At 34.4% G+C, this 20,413-nt stretch overlaps 1 protein-coding gene across 3 annotated transcripts in view; it reads right to left on the bottom strand.

The window, feature by feature from the left end:
* Positions 1-18,578, bottom strand: part of LOC137399946 (uncharacterized) — a 34,922-nt gene extending 16,344 nt beyond the window's left edge. The window contains exons 1-4 of one of the 3 annotated variants that reach the window (XM_068086215.1): positions 18,565-18,578; positions 13,150-13,401; positions 3,971-4,098; positions 824-877 (exon numbers count right to left, since the gene is read on the bottom strand). In XM_068086215.1, coding sequence (XP_067942316.1) covers positions 824-877; positions 3,971-4,060 — 144 coding nt within the window. In that variant the 5' untranslated portion in view covers positions 4,061-4,098; positions 13,150-13,401; positions 18,565-18,578. Of the gene's footprint in view, positions 1-823; positions 878-3,970; positions 4,099-4,308; positions 4,416-6,569; positions 6,748-13,149; positions 13,402-18,564 lie in introns of those variants that run through there. The other 2 variants (XM_068086214.1, XM_068086213.1) reach the window with 2 other exon arrangements.
* Positions 18,579-20,413: the final 1,835 nt, after the last annotated feature.

The raw sequence follows: 20,413 nt of genomic DNA, 5'->3' as shown, positions 1-20,413 counted from the left end.
GACGAATATTATACGGTTTATTGTTTAAGCAACGTTTTAGTAAAAATCAATAAAAAAATTAATTATACAAAAAGTCTCATTGTGTCTATTCAACTTTTACAAGCTTTTTTCAATATGAAAATTTAATTGAAATTGAACTGCATAGTTTAAAAGTGAAGAATCATTAGGCTCTATTAAATCTTTTAATTAGATTCAAATTAAATTGTTAACCACTTCAATTATGATTAATCTAAAACCAAACTTTTTCAATAGCCAAGCAAATGAGCTTCAAAAGATTTTTAGCTCTGATTTCAAGCAAAATCAACAAATGTAAGCTTAAGCAACTTTCTTTTTAACAAATGAAGATCTAAGATTTTAAAAGAAACTTTACTTTGAACAAGCCCAGTAGTTCTTGTTCTGTACAAATAAGCACCGTGTTATTATATATATTATATTATTATATATTATATTTAAATTATATTGGAGGGCAAAATTAGATCAATCTGTCTTCCATAGCAAGCGTGCAAGTAATAGAGAGTTGTCATTTTTCCCACTTGTACTAAAAGCAGATAACTCCAGCTGAAGACATATAAACAGCACATATTCAATACATCAGCATTTGGTAGCAAGCCCCTAATAGTGTCAAAGTCTTTCAAATCAGAAATCCTGTTATTAGCTCTCATTTAAAAAATTCTTTGTTAAAAACCCTTGTAATTACTTTTTCAAACAATAACAAACTGTGTATCTTTATGTGTGCAAATTTTTTGTTGAGAGATACAGCCAAAATCCTTGCACTGTTTAGCAATTTTTAGACATAAATAAAATAACCGGGAAATAACCTCACCGATGTGATGCATTCTTCCCTCTGGCAAAGTAATTCTGTGGAAGTTCTGTAGAGCTGAATATATACAAAAGTATTTATATACAAAAATAATGACAAAAATATTTTATTACCACATTTATATACATAGCATAATACAATGTATTAAATATAACACACACTAGAATATATTATACCACATTATATACTTACAACATACTGTACTATATAAAAACAAAAATTATAGAAAATAAAATTTGCTATCAACTTTGGTACATATTGTCAAATGATAATGAAAAGGCTAGGCTCACTCACAAATGATATTATAGTTTGGCCTAAGTTTATAAAATCTTGATATTTAAACCATAACTGTCACGAACAACTTTTATTGTATTTACTAGGTAAATCAGACACGCTGATTCCGATTTTGTACTCCAAATAAAGATTAGTCCACTAACCTTCAAAGTCATTTAGGCTTTTTTAAAGCGTTTCAATATCCGTTTCGAAAACAACACAATCGGCATTACAAGCTCCGCCCATAAATATGTGACGAAACCTAGCTTTTTCAGAAACGGAAGTTAGGAAAGTTTAGTCCGATTTAGAATAATAGAGATGGGTGTCTTAAAACCCATTATTATCTAAATCCAGCCTGTAAAATAATTTCAGTTTTTTATGAAAGGGATATAAACTATTTAAAATTGCTCGCAGCTTGTTACATGACGTTTAAATGGGCTGAACGCCGAGAAAAATGAGCTCAAAAAGCGCGGTTTTATCACGAGCTAGCGTTGTTATCGCGCTTTTTAAATATGCAATGCTAAATAGCTTTCAGAAAAGACTGATGTTATTTTTAAAGCTGGATTTAGATATTAATAGATTTTAAAACACCCGTCTCTATTATTCTAAATCGGTCTAAACATCTCCACGTAACTTCTGTTCCTAAAAAGCTAGGTTACGTCAAGTATTTATGGGCGGAGCTTGTTATGCCGATCGTGTTGTTTTCGAGACCGATATTAAAACGCTATAAAAAATCCTTTATTACTCTGAAAGTTAGTGGCCTAATCTTTATTTTGATTACAAAATCGGAATCAGCATGTCTGATTTACTTAGTAAATACGATAAAAGTTGTTCGTGGCAGTTATGGTTTAACTAAAATATTTAAAAAGGCTTCAATATATTACCAAAGCAGCGCGTAAGGCTTTTATGTCTACAAGAGGCAAACAGAAAAAAATACGACATTACATAATGCTGAAAAAATGGCCAGACCTATTTAATGACAAACTAGTTTATCGAAGATTTCTACAATAATACCTTATACTGAAATATATTATAACTAGCTAAACGTTTGGTATTGGCTAGGTAATATAAATCCTTTGGACAAAAAATTATTTTATTCAACATATAACAACATTTACCATTCTCACTTTCAAACTTCACACCACGAAAAAAGTGTTTTCTGCGATTTAAATAAATTGAGAGAAAAAATAAAACGACTATAAAGGTTTTCAAACATTGTCAAACAACTGAAACTTTCAAACTTCATCTCATGAGGAAAATGTTTGTGCAGTTCAAATAAATTAAGAAACAAAATTAAACAGCTATAAAAGTGTTTAAATGTGGATGTGAAAGAATTAGCAAGTAATAGCTAAATTGAGTCTGTTTTGCTATGATTACGATAAAAGATATTTGGTAATGATACAATTAAGACAAACTGAGAAAACAAAATAAAAACCCTGAATATGTTGAACTAATAATAACAGTTTGTGCCTACAAGTGTGTGTCTGTGTGCGTGCGTGTGTGCGTGTGTGCGTGCGTGCATGTATGTAAAAAAAGTTACTGTTTTAGCAAAAGCTATCCATGAAAGCTTTAAATATGACAATAGTAGTACCTCTTGATACTGGTACAAATGTAAAAATGAGATATCAGACTGTCTTTGTCTGGTACTTTGTTTGGCCGAAAAAAGAGAGAATGTAGAGGCTATTCCTACTCAAGATAATACATTTGACCGCGTGAAAAGCATTAACCTTTATAGGTTTAGCAATCGAACCTTATGAAAAACCGGAAGTAAAAATGATAAATGCACACTTGAAGTTGAAACGGCACATTTCAAAATTACAATTTTAAAAATGGGTAATGCTAGCAAAAAAGTTTTTAAACAAATTCAAATAATAACAATTTATGCAAAAGGTAATATTAGTTGATAATCAAAAGTGCACATTTAGTCTGTGCAAATGGTGTATAGTATATGATAAAAGCGGTAGAATGCTAAGAACTGCAGTATAGCTCAGGGGTCAATTGTGTGGTTTGAAACTTGCTGTTGCAATTTTTGTAGGTTCAAATCTAGCACACAGCGAGCTTGTCTTTCCAAGATTTTAATAGCTATTACTCACATGCACACACACAAACTTTGAGAATTATATATATACATGTAAATTTATAAACAATAGCACAACTTAATTGATTTAAACATGATGGAAATTGTTATAATATAGCACATTTTGATAGAATAGAATATATTATAGTACATTATTGTAAGAAAAAGTATTATAAGTGGTATCATATAATGTAATGTGATAAAATGCTATAAAATGCCATGTTATGCAATGCAGTTTAGTATAATACTTGATGATGTAATAGAAAGTGAAATATCATGGTATATTATTTATGATACAATAAAATGAACATTATTATGATAATAATTTTGTTCAATAACGTTGCACTCTTGCACAGATTTGTTTATTTTATATTAGGCAGCATTTGCTTGAGGTCTGAACTATCTGTTTTGTAAGTGTCATGGTTTTTATCAAATCACTTGTTTTATGACTGCATTGCAACATACGTCTTCGACTATGCTACCTAATGAAGGTGCATCTATGAATATGATATTTAAGAATGGTACATCTATAAATATGTTGCTTAAGAATGGTTCATCTATAAATATGTTGTTTAAGCAGAGTTCATCTATGAATATATTTCCCAAGAAGGATACTTTTTGGGAAACAAGAAAACATGTTTCACTTCCTTGACATTTGAATGTCAAACAAGAAGAACATTAAAAAACAACAATTTTAACTTTTGCTGAATGATTTTTTTTATATTTTCATTTAGGAAAAAAAATATTTGACCATTTTAAAAACAAAACTTGCTATTATAATTAAAAAGAACAAAGCTAACCTTGGATGACCTTGGAAGGAAAACGAACAGCGTCAGCAGTGCAAATACACTCACAACTAGAGTATATATCTTCCGATTATGTCTCATCATGATTTCTGTATGGCAACAATTAGGTCTGCCGTGTTCTGCTGCAATACAAAGTAGTTGTTAGGTGGTACTTAGTTTAGTTGACTTCCGAATCATTTGTTACAACCTTTTTACGTAACACAATGCAAAAAGGTTTACGTAAACTCTTTAAGCTAATTGAAATTTATGCAAAAGGAGATTCACATTATTAATAGGGGTCTCTACTGGATATAGTTTAGCTGACCAGTAAAATTATCAGTGAAATTATTCACCTTTGTAGCAGATCCCCTGGTTTTCAGTTATGTTGTCACAAATGGGTGATGTGATACAGTGTATATTTTATTCAAGTTTGTTATTTATGCTTCTCAAAACCGTGAAGCTGCAACAAATCAATAACTTGATTGTCAATAAAGGGTTGTTGGAAGTATGTTATTATACATTTGATCATCTGTGAAACCAATTGGTGACATATAAAATATAATACAAGATGAATGATATAACATTGACCTTAAAAACACATTCAGGAGATTGCTAAATAGTATGTGATTCCCTTCTGGTTAATTCTTGATTACATATGTATTTGATATTAAAATATTGAAGAAACTTATATACAAATACAAGAAAGTACTAGCATTGAAAACAGCTGAAAAAACTACATGTTTACTCAAAGGCCGACAGAAAACTGACTTCGAGGACACGCCTAATCAAGTGTACTACGCTATGGCAAGTCAGACTGCTCAAGATCAACAGATCAACTGGCATTCATTCTGGGCAGGAGCAGTGAATCATGTAAGGTGTCTAGATTTTGAAGTGCACTATCAAATTATGAAATTTAACAAAGACAGCAGAACCCTACAACTTCATTAACAGACTATAAACACCCTGTGCCTGTACTGTAGAGACTAGCAAAAAATACCATGGTCAACTACCGATGATTTAAATGAAATAAAAACTTTTGTAGTGCAAAAACATTTAGCAAATAACTGTACGATGTAAACTGACAAAAAAACGATGCATCAATGTTATTATGAATCGGTATGAGCAATCCCTTGAAGATTAAAAGTTATATCTGTTGAACAGGAAGTAATTCAATGAACATTAACTCATAGATGAGGACAATGTTTACATGAGCCACAAGTCATCAATGTGGTTCTTGACCTTACTTGAACTCAGGTTAGTTTGTTATTGTCAAACTATTGTTTTTACATCCGATGTGTATATATATTCTGGTAGAATTGCAAATAAATCAGTTAGTCAGCATACACCTGAGAAGATATTTCCAACAATATCTGTGTAGCTTACTGCAAGCAGAAGATGTGTTTGTTTTAACGATGTTGTGCAAACAATAGCTGTGACCTTGGCTAGCCATGTCTGAGCCCAGTAGTGAGTGAACCCATGACTAAAGACATGCCCAGTTGCAGAGAGTGAAACTGAATCCCGATCTGGTGTTTGGAGGTCAGGCAGTTTAGACCACATGGCCGTGGCTGCTCTTTATGGATCTATAGTGATTGTCTCTCTAGCATCAGTCTAAAATGGACTGGATAAATACGGTACATTCAGCTTTCTTACATGCAAGACTATAGCTCCCATGAGGCATGCTGATTCCCATTGTTTGTCTCTCATAATTTAAAATATATAAGCGCTTTTGCTTTGATTTACATGTAGGTGGATAATCATGGGGGATAATCAAGTCAGGTGGCATTTGTTGGCAGAAGATAAGTCTGTGCGTAGTGGAGCATTGGTAAAGGTGGTAGCCAAAAATTATAAATTGATAGATATATTAAAATGTAATACTTTATATATACCTTTATAAACATTGCAATATTTTTAATTTTGTGAGAAATGAATACTTCTTCATAGCAAACACAGTCAGTGTTTACTAAATATTTGTAAGCTTATGCATATCATCAATGAAATTATGTTTTTTATTACATGCCAATAAAGAGAAAAAACAAAAATCAAATATTACTTGGTGAGTTGAACAAGTGAGCTTTAGAAGTTGGTAATCTAACAGTATGGCGGAGGAATCGGAATAGTGAACTGTAGGTTGTAGTAACAGAAAGTTCATAAGTTGAAACATAAAATGGTGGGTGTAGTAGTTTGCTGTTGCGAAATAGAAAACATGGTTTGGTATATAAATTGAAGGATAAATAAAAATATTCTCGGAATAGTTTAAGCTAGGGCTGAACTTGGAACCATGTAATAAAATGCAGAAACTAGCAAGTTTAGGACAAAGCAATATGTCCAAAAGTTTGGTGATGTGACGGGTGGGAGTGTGGTGAGCCGTAAATCATGATCGAAACTCAATGCTGCATCTTCTGTCAGAAGATAAATCTATGCATCAATGACTCATCATTAACAGCCCTAGCCAAAGAATTATAAATTCATAAGTCATGTATCAAGAAAGTAATAAGTGAATACCTTTGTTGTACCAGCCAGCAGTTGAACTAAACTGAATCATTATCATTGGTTTATGACTTGTATACTGAACCCAAACCATTTTGATACTGGCAAATTGCTTCAGAGCTGGTACCTTAGAGCTAGTGCCAGCTTCTGAGGCACTGAGCTGTGTCTCAAATGCTGCCGAGCTGGCACCCGGATGTCGTAGAGCTAGAGGCTCAGACGCTGTAGAGCTGAAGCCTTAGACGCCGTAGAGCTGGCTGCTCAGACGCTGTAGAGGTGACACCTCAGACGCTGTCGGACTAGCGCTGCAGAACTGAAGCTGTAGATCTAGCTTCAAAACTATAGGCCTACCTGTTTTTTAGAACCAGTTTAATAAACCTAATTGACCACATCTGCCAAAGCAATCTAATACTTCCAACTAGTTTTCTGCTCACTTAACTGCCAGGAACTAAATTTACCAAAACACCAGTTACTCTACTGTTAGCTGTTGTAACAGAGAACCCATATTGACTTGGCAAACATTTCAGCAGCACCCTTGTGTAATTTAAACTGCATATGCTTAGGCATTGGGAATCAAGTCTAGAAACCAAAAATACACAAAAAGCACAGAAAAGACATATACGAACCTTTCCGCTAACTTTACTACTAGCTTGGGCTAGCCATAAAATCAATATAATTTTGTAATAACTTTGCTGAGGATTACAGACTTGAGCTGAATATAGAAACTATTACATAATGCTCTGCAACCTATTGACTAGCTACATGTATATACTCAAGGACAAATAAGCTAAACTATTATTACTTGTCTCAGGCTTTCCCAAAATGCACTGCATAATACAAGCGTGGAAACCTGACTGCTTTAAGAACATGAATTAAATTAAGCCACAGAAAAAGCATTTGAAAATTTTGAATTATCCAAAAAGTTAGCAAAAATGTTTCATGAACAGTTCCAATTTATGCTTTTAGCTATCACATATATGTCGCGAGAGACAATCTTCATCAGCAAAAATAGACAACTGCGCAACACCACGGGTTGTTGTAATTGTTTTAATAAAATTTTAATGTAATTAACACATGCTAGAAAAAAATAAAAATAAGTCAAGAATGCTATAACTGACTATTTCCAGCAGAAATCACAGTTCTTACTGTCTTAGCTAAATCGACATAGACCAGCATTTTGGCTTCTAAATGACCCACTGACTGTAGGCTGGTGGCTGGCTATAATGCTGGTGAATTAGCAGATTAGTTGGCAGTGCATGCTGCTGGCTAATCGGCTGTCATGGACTTGACCGGTGTACAACAAAAAGTTGACCAATCATATCTCGCTATAGCGCCAAGAATACAAGCATAGAAGAATTGACAGTGTATCCTGTTCTCCCAAATAATCAGTTAAAGGTTCACTTGCAACACATTACAGTTACTTGGTATCAAAATATTCACCATGTTTTATTCTGCCGTGTCGTAGGTGCAAAATATGTGGAAATGTGATTACAAGCTCTTAAAAGCTCAAAAACGAAGTTAATCGCGGCCATCAACTTTTAAAAATAGTATTAAAATTAATAAAGACTGAGCAACTAATTGCTGAGTTGCAGCCAAAAACATTTTCGACTGAATTTAAAGCAATAACGGCTGTCGTTGTAGCTGCAGCACAACATAATAAGCCTAGTAGATAGTTCTTTTTCATCATTGGCTTAAGGCCTTTTTGTTCAACCCGAAACAAGACTATGCAAGATTGCCCTCATTAATGTTAGGGGGTTCAAAGGAAAAAAATAAAGAAGCTCTGCTTTAGTGAGTGTTCAAAAACTTGGTGAGTCAAAAGCATTAACCCTTTTCCTGCCGCTATCACTAGTCCTACAGCTCTACGAAGCGAAGCGCTTTAGTACAGCTAAAAACCAATTGATGTGGCTTAGCAGGCTTTGTACACTACAAATCATTTTTGTTTAGTGAGTAGTTAATTGATTACACTATGTATTGGCATTTGGACAAAAAGAAACAATCATTTGCCTGCGTTGAGTCAGTGCAAAATGTGTTTGTAGCCCACAGTGAACTTAGTTTCGCTTTGCAAACTGTATTTCGTTTATTCTAATTTTTTCCGCAGTGACCAGCCATGTTAGAGGCATTACCGCTAAGGAGGTTTAACAAATTGTAAACCGATGAACTTTAGATGATCATTATTGAACAATAATGCTCCTAAGAGTGATTATTTTTAGTTGGACCAGTGATAATAATGCCGTAAACTGTAATAATATTGATAAATCGTCCGACTCATACATGCCCACAGTCTTTTCAAAAACTACCGAAAAAATGTTTTTTCTCATTCTGCAACGCATTTGTGATATTTTCACGGTATCAGCTAATATAATTTTTATGCTGATTAACTTGGCATTGAAGTATTTTTATAGACAATCTGGCTCTAAAGTTATGACAATTTATCCGTACCTTTATCAAATATTAGGTTTTACCGAATGCGTTATTATGTTATAATTATCAACAATTAATTAAATTATTAATAAATAATTGTAATTAATTGTTATTATTATTATTATTTATTATGTTATAATAGAAAATTAATTTGGTAGCAAAAGAGTTTATTTGCTATTTTTGCTCATAAAATCTTTAATTAGACGTACTCCAACAATCTATCTATGATTATTTTATTTAACATATGTGAATTTTAAAGGGTTGGTTCAGAAAGTCATTTATGAGAAACCAGCAATCAGAACTAATGATTAAAACAAAGTAAATACTTCAATCACAGAGCCATTTAGAATTTATCATTGGCCCATGCCTGTCTTATGCAATTTTACTAGTTAGCTTCTTGTTCATGTGTTTAAGGGGGGCCCAGATCACTCTGCCTAACATGCTCAACACATTAACGGCTCACAGGTCATTCACACTGTATTACGGTAAGCAGGCGCTAATCCTGAAAACTTTTGTGATTGTTTGTGATAACATTGTTTAAATTATTACCACACCCATTCCAATTTACATCAGTCAGTCAATGGTCAGTGGCATTGTGTTTTTATTACACCACACGGTTGCTGAATTAATGATTCAGTCTTTACAACTGAAGTACTAGTCCTGCAGCAACTATAATGAAGAGAAATATAGATAACGCCAAAGTGTTGCACATTGCGCAGACGATCGATCGGCAAAATATTGACAAAGTTTGACAGCTGCAATGTTTCCTGACATATCCGCATATGCCTCAGCAAGGTCATCATTTAATAGTGCACTTAGTCAGCAAGAGGGCAATCCTGACATGTATTTAGTAGCATATGCCAACTAGGCAGTAACCATTACGCTTGGGTGACCTACAGACCAGCAAATTGTCATTACAATTGGCTAACTAAACAAAATTCATACATGCATGCATAACCGTATGCAGGCATCTATATATATATATATATATTTATATTTAGGCTATATATATATATATATAGGCTATATATATATATATATATTTATATATAGGCTATATATATATATATATATATATATATATATATATATATATATATATATATATATATATATACATATATAGGCTATATATATATATATATAGGCTATATATATATATATATATATACATATATATATATACATATATATATATACCTGTATATATATATATATATATATTGCTCAAAGTTTATCATCTGTTTTCTGTTTTTGGTATGTTCAGCTATAGCTACTACTACAATCTTGTAATTAAGAATCCATATCAAAGAAGGTTGGATCTCGGAACCTCCCGTTTGCCAGTCTAGTTCCATACCAATTAGGCCACAGAAATTGATTTCTTGGCCAGCAGATGCATGTTGCTATATGGGAGCAACTACTCGATGGCTTTGCGTACTAGCCAGGGTGATTGCGTAACCTCACATCAGAGAAGAATAGCTCTCAGTAGTAAGCTCGATGAAATTTTCCATTGGCAATGTGCAAGGCTAATAACAATTGGCAGGCAACTCTCATTTCTTCTCATCATTTGTAAGCTGATCTTTAATACCCAGGCAACACCAGTAAACACAGCTAGTAGTCTATATATATAAATCTCAGTGTTTGTCTGTTTTTTGTCTGTCTAGTTGTAGCGATAAAGTTTTAGCAACGAATAATCACTTTTGTACTGTAATTGAACTCTCGATGTTTACATCGCAAGTGTACTAACAAGCGTGCGCAATTACAAGTTTAAGTTGTTGTTTTAACACTTATTGTTCCTACCGTATATTATATGTCTTTTACACTGTTGCACACTTAATGTGCACTTTTTTATTATTAATTCATGCAGTGCGCCCTCGGGTTGCAATGCCCCTGTTATAATATTTTTTGTCTTAATGAGTGCAACAAAATATTTTTCCTTCCTCGCCCCACCAGGAAAAAAAATTTTTAGTTTTCTTTCCATCGTATGATATCAACAAAAAATTTATTAAGATTAAAATTTGGCAGTCGGTGTGCTGGCTACGTAAAAATAATGAAAATACTGATTTGCCATTTGCAGAAATCTCTCCCACAATGCCTGAAAGAGATAAAATGCACAATCACTCTCTATCTCAGTTCAGCGTTATTCGTTATAACTTATAGCAAAAATGAAGCTGAAAACAAGTAGGTGATGAAACTTTAGCTGATGACAAAGTTAGAGTTTAGTTTAGTAAAATACATACTAAAACTTAGCTTTAAGTATGTGTGTTTAGTATGCTAAATTCATTTAAGTTAAATTCAGCGTTTATGTTACATGCCTCTCTTGAAAGTAAAAACTTCCTACAGTATGTACAGCATTTAGTACATTGTAATGTAACATTTTATAGGAGATCATAACAACTATAAATACACTAAAGCTATCGTAGATACTAAATTTTATTATTAATTCAACATGTTCATGATTTGCAATTTGTTTTCTAAGTTTGCATAATTGTATCATTACCAAATCATTTTTATTGTAATCGTAGTAATACAGACTTTATTTAGACATCACTTGCTAATTATTTCATATTCACATTTAAAAGCTTTCACAGTTGTTTAATTTTCTCTCAAATTATTTGATCTGCAGAAAACACTTTTTCTAATGATACGAAGTTCGAAATTTAGAATGGTAACTGGTGTTATATGCTGAATGAAAATTAAGTTTATGCGCGAAAACCTTTTTATTACCCGGGCAACATCTGACATTCACTAGTCTTTACTATAATAAGATCTGTGTTTGTTGTTCATTAGGAAAAAACACTCTACACAGGATTGGGTGGTGTTGATTGAGTAAACCACTGACCAATGCACCACTCCATCACCCTGCAGCATAGTAGAATAACTGTGTATTATGATTACATATGGTGATCTCTCTGCCAATGTACTATCTTCTATATATATTTCTCAAAGTATGTCATATGTGAATGGATATGTTGGTATGCATTCCAGCTATAGATCTTTAAATATTGGAATAAAGATTCTGTACCAAAGTAGATTAGATCTTGCCGTTGACCAGTCCAATGCCCTACCACTAGACTACAAAAATTGAACAGCTAGCTTGCCAATATAAGTCATTATATGAGAGCAGCGTACGACGCGGGTCTTAGCATAACGTCACAAGAAGCTGTTCGCTCAAATTATTAAATGTACTGGATAATAGCGCCCAGGCTAATAGCGAACAACTCTCACTACTTCTCATTGTTTGTAAGACAAAACAGTTTTCTCATGATATGCACAGTATTTTAATAGTTAGAATGGCAAACCTTGTTATATGTTAAATGCAAATCAATTTTCTGTCCAAAGACTTTTCTATTACCCGGGCAATGCCGAGTACCACGGCTATTTACTGTATAACATACATACACTGTATGCATATATGCACATATTGTATACTGTATACGTGCTAATGCTGTATACATGTATAATACTGTATATTACTGTATACATGTATCATCTGACTCAAAAACTTTAAAACAAGTTTATCAAACAAATACCGTACTTTTCAGACTATCAGCCACTATTTTTTTCTGATGATTTGAGCTATTCGGCTTATATAAGGGTGCGGCTATTCTGTAGCTTTTTCTTTCACCGCTAGGGCGCATTAACTAGAATCTCTGGTTAGTGTGCCTCTAGCGATGAAAGAAAAACCGAACCAATGCCTAACGGTACTTTTCCGTTAGACACTAGATTAAAAAGCGTCGGTTAATACGAAATAATGCCGTTAGGCTCTGTTCGGTTTTAACCAGGAAAGTTGCTGCTGCGTTACAAAGCACTGTCCTGAGTTCTGCGGCCTATACAAAGGTGTGGCTTATGTATTGTTTTATTATCATTTTTTTGGAAAATAAAGCAGATCTAGGCTATAAAGCAAATAAAGGCTAATATAGAGGTGTGGTTTACAGCCTGAAAAATACAGTAGTTCTCCTTGGTACACTCATCATCCTGATATTACTGAGAATAAAATAATACAACTTCTAAAATCATGAAACATTATTGGTAATGCTACTCAGCCATATAATGAGCTGCAACAATTGAGAAAGCTACCTTCAATAAGTTACCAGCCATGTATAAAGTTAATTTTTTGGTACTGTTAAGAAAACTGCCGGTCTCTTTAACTCTCCACAAAACAGTCAAACATCAACACTGGGAGTTAAGTGCCAATGAAATGCATATTTACTAAATTAATATATCATTTTACATGCATGAAAGGCAAAAAAAAACAAATTGAAAGCATGCAGAGAGGGTGTGCATACCTCTTTGCTGAAAGGATTAAATCTTCTTCATTTCCTAATTTTACTTTCGTTTTAGGCTCCGCCCTTTTTCCTTCGCTCTACGCTCAGGTTCTCTTCCACAGTCTTCACGGTTTTTTTCAGTCTTTCGGTTTCTTCTCTGTATCTCGAGTGTTATAGCGGTGGCTAGGCTTTCATTAATATCTTGAAGGCTCGGCCCTACGACTTTGGTGACCAGGAGGTCTATTACTGCGGTCCTAATCACAGCTCTCTGCCCTAACAGTACAACATAATCACATTAGGCACACTGTTTTTATTCTGAGCATTGCCAAAATGCTTTTTTAATTGTCTGATCATAACAGGCCCTAAACTTTTATCTTTTAAGTGACAGGTGTCAAGTTCAAGCAAGTCTGATATAATTTCATCTGCATGTTTTGCACGGGAACCTTAAAGACAGTGCGTGTGTTATTCCACAACATGCTATGTCCATTGAAATGCTTATCACATAGTAAATCAATGTGCGCACAATTCCAAATCTGCATAATGGAAACATTGCAAATGGCAATAGAGGTCCATGCTGCTACAAGTAGACAAAATGATCCCGCACTTTATCTATGTGAATATTATCATTTTCATAAAGAACATTTCACTTAGTAACTTTGCTGCTGTATGGTCTTTGGAACACAAAAATCAAAGTAGATCATGCTGGTGTGATTGGCTCCCAGCAAATTAATTTTGACAACAACAATACTGTTGACTTGAAGGTGTTTATGGCTTTGATAGCATTTTACTGAGGCTTATGCTGGGTAGGTAACAAAAGCTTATTTGAAATACTTTTTTTATTTCTATAACTTTTTGATTAGCTCTACATAGCTTTAACTAACATCAGTAATTTCATCATTTGCTACCACCCGCTATAGCCTTGGAATGTAGTATTACTCCCTACTTTACCACAGTTACGTATGGGGTGGGCGTGTTTTTCCTATTTTTCATGCAATTCATTCCGGCCAGCGTATAAGCCAGTCAACTAGCGTAGGTTTAGCCAAGCTACTAATTAGGAAAGTTGCATATGCTACCACCAAATTAGGAAGAAGTCTTACCGCAAAGGCACCTCGTTGTGAATTGACCCTACTTGTTTACCTGCTTTATAGCAAAGTAAAAATTGATTGGTATATCAGTTTTTAACACAAAGAGTTTTATTGCTGCAACATTGGCATAAAGGTTTCATGACCTTTGTAGAGAAATTAACCCTTCATTGGTTCTACTGTCCAGTGAGCAATACTAATGGAATGTTATGAGCTACCAAAAATCACTTAGAGGTGACAAGTCAGCGTTCAGCTATTTTCTTGCTCTCCGGGTGGTCCACTTGATGCTTATTGTTCGGGTTTGGCGCTTGGCGAGCATTGGCCGATTGACGTAAGAGTGGCGGTAAACTTGCACCAATTATTTTACTCTTTTTCTCATTACCTGCTATTTTATCCAGTCGAGTTCTAGTTGCAATTTCTGTCACATCAGTTTAGTTTCTGGTGTCACCATGCTAGCTCATACATTAGAGACAGTTGAGCGTTTTACTATTATTCAGTAGAAGTTTTGTGGCTCTGCCACCCAGTTTGCTTATTACAGCAACTTTAACATCAGAGATAGAAGTGTTAGAGGGTGCACAGACAGCACGAAGGTGTGTAACAATTATGCAATTTACTCGAAGCCTATTATATCATTAATTGCTTTGTTTGTTTCTTTAACTTGTATTTTGTTCTGATTTTGTATACATATTTTAAGCATGGTTATTCATTTTCTAATAGGCTTCACGGTCATCACTTATAAATAAAGAGATCAGTGAACCTCAACCTCTCCAGCACCCTTTATAATTGTCACACTAGAGATCGGCATAAGTCTCTATAACCTTCCCTTACAATTTAAAGAGACGTGGCGTTTTCTAACGCCCACCCGCTAGTTCACACTACTGCTCAAATTTAAGTTGAGCTGGGCCATGGACCGCAATAATTAGCTTCTTTGTTTTCATCACCAATGAAAAGGTAGACACACTATGAGTGATTAGCTGTAGGTGACCACTAAAGCCTGGTTCCCATATATGCCGCAAGCACCGGCGACAGCACCCCAGTGCTCTCAGCGGTGGACTGTGGACCTACGCACTGGGTACCGCCAGTAGTTGATGGCAGTCAATACAAGAGTTCAGCACTGTTCAACTTTCGCGAAGAGCAGCAGACAAAATCTTTTCAAAATGCACTGTATAGGTAAAGGTCAGCCTTTTCTCGACAGCATGGCTAGTGGCCATTTTATGCGATCGCCAGAGACGCATCTTTATGTGAACAGCAGTCGCCGAGCCTAGCGCTGCAAGTGTTTTGCTGCGTAAGATTTTCGCCGAGGTCTCGCATTTGATATGAGAACTCGGCTAAACCAGCCACCAATTAGTACTTACAAAATTGCATTGGTAATATCGAGGGTCCTTTTGTTAACTTGTAATTATTTCTTATTCCAATGGATACTGTTTACAAATATTTGCATCTTTATACTCAACCTACAGTAAATGTTTATTTTATGTTGTTAATAGGTTTGAAGACATTTCATGATTTGTGTTTTTTTTTATTTACAGGACAATTACAGGTATGCAACTCATTTCAGCTTACGTGTTATGAACAAATTGCATAAAACTAAAAATTATTTTGAAAAAGACATTTCAAATATTGTATGCCAAACCATTTAACCATTTTGATCGCCTAACTGTTGCACTTTCCACGATTCCTGTATGGCATAATTGGAAAAAATTTCTGTTTGAAATGAAACTATTATCAATTAAGTAATAGGTTTGATTACGTAATTCGTCACAAGCTTGGTTCTTCGCCATGCTTGTAAATATTGATTAACATTGATCTTCACAACTGTTGAAATTGGGTCCGATGCTGTCAACAAATAGCCAATCAAGATGCTAACAGCAAACAGTTGAGATCATCAGTGTCAAAGGTCAACATGCTGAATGTCTATCGTGTTGTCTGTTGTCTTGAGCAATGATTACGTCGACCCCTCATCACCAGCGGAAACGCATTGTTGCAGTCAATCGCACAGCTAATTGTTGATTGGAGTGTGTCCAGGGTTATAGATAGGTGGCTAAATGAGTGACAGACGCATTTGACAGGAACTAGGTTAAAAAATACCCAAATCTAAACCATTCGACTTGTTAGAAATAGGAGTTCGAATCCTGTACGAAGGGATTTTTCATTCAATCTTTAAATCGGACAAACAATGGAAATAAGTCAAATAGCTGTTAGTAGCATAATAATTTGAACATATCTCTGCTGAACAAGAAGTGTTCTATTACAAAACTACAGCTACCGAGCACAAGGCTGACTTGTAGATAATAGCAAACTTCTTTATACTAAAGAAATTTTGCATATCTCTGTATTCCTTCCTATTTAGCCGCTGTCTAGGACCAAAATTAGGTCAGCCTTGTCAAATATCTATCAATATTTGCTAGCTAACTCCTGGCCATTAGCAAGATCAATATATTAGTCACCTCCTTGATAGCTGACGATAAGAATCTATAATAACTGCAGCTGCCATGCCAGAGATGCGTCAATGTCGATGGTGAGAATTGCAAAATTGTGAGGCTGTGCATTGGTAGTTGCTTTTACTTCTAATTTATAATTTTTTTAAATTTTTTCTTATTTGAAAGTTTTAATTATAGCTTTGGATTTTTACCAGAACTATTGTAGCTGACTGCCCTTTGTGTTAAATTAATTAGTCCAGTGCAGTATGTCACCTGAAGTCTAATGGGCTATTTTGGGCTGACTCATGCTTCCGAATCTGGCCAGTTCCGGCTGGATTAATGCTTTCAGTATTCTTTGCTTTGGGTGCCATCAATGGAGCAGCAATTATTTTGGTGCAGTTTCTGGAGCTTGGCTTAGCGACTCTTGAAATTGGGTGGGTTTATGTCCCATTTTATTGCCTCTGCTTTGGCGTTGTCTGCGGGGAATCAGTGCACCAGATGTTCAGCTTATGACAGTAACCCATTAACCATTTTTTATAACTTTTTACATGCCTGGTACACCATATAAATACACGTCAGCAACTCACCCAGATCAGTCTCTACAACTCATCAAGACAGCAACGTTACAAGTTCGCTCTTCAAAACTTTATTTATCAATTTATGAACATGATACTTTTATTATAGTAGAGACTTTTCAAGCAATTATACCTGTTGGATAAATATTTTAAATATCTTCCAAAGTACTAGCAAGGCTCCAATGTGAGGAGAATAGAGGTACGTTAATTTTTATTCATGACATATACATCTGATTTATTTACCTTTTGTAATATCCGCATACTCTATTTGCATATTTTATTCATACATTTTATCCACTGCTGACATCATCATAATCATATTTTACTTTTTATAATTTCTAGTTTTTACGGGATTTACTGGTCAATAAACCAATTATCTCTGTCCAAAAAACAACTCCAAAAACTCGATATGGGCCTCAGCTACAACTATCAAATTTTTCCAATTATTTAAAATTTTCAATTTCCTATATATTCATACCAGCCAAATGACCGGCGTTGCTCGAGTATTAAAAAGCAGCTTATAAACAGTGGCAGGCAATGTAATTGCCATTGGCTAATGTCAGTAAGCTAGTATCCGTATTGCTAAACTTACAAGTAAAAGCCGTAAGAGCAAGCTTTAGTGACGTTTCGCCGTAACGCAGGGTCGCTATGCATATTTTAGCTTAGATAGTGACTCATATTGTCTATTGAATCCAATTCATTTTGTGCAGGTTGGTTGATTAGCATCTCACTTTGCAAATGGCAGATTCCAAGATCAAATCTTGTGCGATACGGATTTTCATTGCTAGAACTTAATTGCAATAGTTGGGCAGACGAATGACAAACTTCGAGATTTATATATATAAATAATATATATGTATATATATATTATTTATATATATAAATAATATATATGTATATATATATGATATATAGATAATATACAGATATCAGCTTCCTACGAAACTTCCGTTGTCAAGATTGAATTTTCAACTTAAATCATGATATTCAAAATGACTCAGTTTCTTTCAATCTTTGCTGATAGGGTATCGCTCCAGAGGTCATATTATTTCCTTTTAAACGCTGTCAAATGCAAGCAAATGCTGCTCAATAAAAAGTAGAATGACTAGGAAATAACCATGCTGCATGGAACACCAAATATTTAAACCAGTAATATATAATCCTTATTATCAATCACACTAGCATGTTTCAAACAAATGTACTTACAGTTACAAGAACAGGTCCATCAATAATAGATCGATATAGATAAAATCTAGCAAACAGTAATAAAGTTGATGAATAAATCAGAAAAAGAAATACAAATACAGAAATATCTTCACACAGAGCACTTTCTTTCCTATAACCGAATCAGTTAATTACCTCTTGTCTCTAGGCTTGGCGCTTGGCATTAGGCCATTTCTTGAGCGCCGTGATAGTTATTCTATTATGGCTCGCAATTCCCTAGCAGGTTATTGGGTGCTCAGTTTAAAAGCTTATTCTATTGGATTATTGGGTCAACAAGCGGATTTGATTGAATGAGAACAATTCTTGTATATCTACAGTCATTTCATTGGAAGCTTAACAGAGACAGATTGTCCGGCTGCAAGTGACCTTGTCCACACAGTAGTGTATAGGGTTTGCCATTTCAATATATGCAATTTCAACTACAACGGTGTGTCAAATAAACTGGACCCCTTTGTTGGAAAGCTATTATCTACTTTGTTTTTCCACATTTGGTGATAAGCAGGTCTCGTTTCAGGTGTCGGCGATATGAAACTTTCTCTAAACTAACCTTTGACAATTAAGCAATTCTAAGCAATTCAAACCAAGTCTCAAGCAACATCTCATTGATTTACTTGAATAGTCATTGCTCATTTTGTGCAACTATAAACTAACTAACTGCTAACCAGGGCTCAGAGCTATGACAAGTTATGCTAGTGCTCATGTGGGTTCATGTGGGTTCACAGATTCTATTTTCCTATTATTCACTTGTATGTAATCTTTTCTATGAAATAAAACAAACAAACAATGCATTGACTCACAACAAATTATGAAATGCTCACTGCAGACTGAATACTCGCTGTTGTGTTTGAGCAAGTCATAATATATATAATTACATATATATATGTAGTTATATATATTATGACTTGCTCAAACACAACAGCGAGTACTATATATATACTATATATATATATATTTGAAAAATTATTGCGAAAAAAGTAAACTTTTAGTATTTGCGTTACAAGTTTGTTTCGTGCGAAGCACTCATCAGACGCAATTGTACTAAAATGAAAAGCTTTACCGAATGTGCCAAAATATAAGAAATGGGCTCGCTGTGTTAGTCATGTAATTTAGTGCTAGGTGTAACCGAGAAGATAACTCCTAGCATGTCTGCAATTAGAAGCCAGTTCATTTCTTTTATTTAATGTGCCTAAGTGTGGTTTGCATATTATGAAGTATTTTTCAAGTGAACATAATTTGCATCGTTTTGTTTGTATATGGTTGTGCTTGAGCTAATATTTTCCATGTTATGTTGTATGTTGAGTTGCTGTCTTTCAACTTCCAAATGTGCTTGCTCAATTCTGTGTGGTGTTGTTTGTTTTTGTGGTTAAACGAGGCTTTATGGTTGCTGTATCTAGTTTTAAATTTGGTTGAGCAAAGTCCTATGTAGGTCGCTACGTGGTTGTTTGTATTGTTGCTTACTGTTGCTTGATACATCACATTTTTGGCTCTGCATTTTCCTTCCAAAAGGCAGTTGTTCTTTTGTCTGCAGTTGCAACTTTTTTCATTGTCTTCTCTTTGTAGTGTACTGGTTTTGTTAAGGGTTTTGTTGCTCCCATCAATGATTGTTTTCATGTTTGGCATTACTGAGTAGCTCAGTTTTAAGGTTTGTCTATTAAATATTGCTTGGAGTGGGTGTTTCTTTGGGAAGCATGTTGTAACTATGCTGAAGAATTTTTGTCCGATATTGGTTGCAACATTGGCGCTGAATGGTGGGTTGTACCATGTGATTTTTCTTTGTCTGTTACGTTTTTTAGGTTTTTTCATGTTGGTTTCATATTGTAGTTTGCTGTTGTATCCACTCTTGTAGAGTGCTTCTTGGTATGGTTGCACTGTGCTGTTAAATTGTTGTTCATCTGATGAAAGTGCATTTAATCGTTTGTTTATGTTGTCTGGTAAGTTTTTCAATATGGAAGGTGAATGGTTGCTTTGTTTGTGGACATATAAT

This window comes from Watersipora subatra, chromosome 7, assembly GCF_963576615.1.
Source record: "Watersipora subatra chromosome 7, tzWatSuba1.1, whole genome shotgun sequence".
Lineage (NCBI taxonomy): Eukaryota > Metazoa > Bryozoa > Gymnolaemata > Cheilostomatida > Watersiporidae > Watersipora > Watersipora subatra.
Note: the sequence above shows the minus strand (reverse complement) of the source record. Positions and strands in the feature narration are given on the sequence as shown.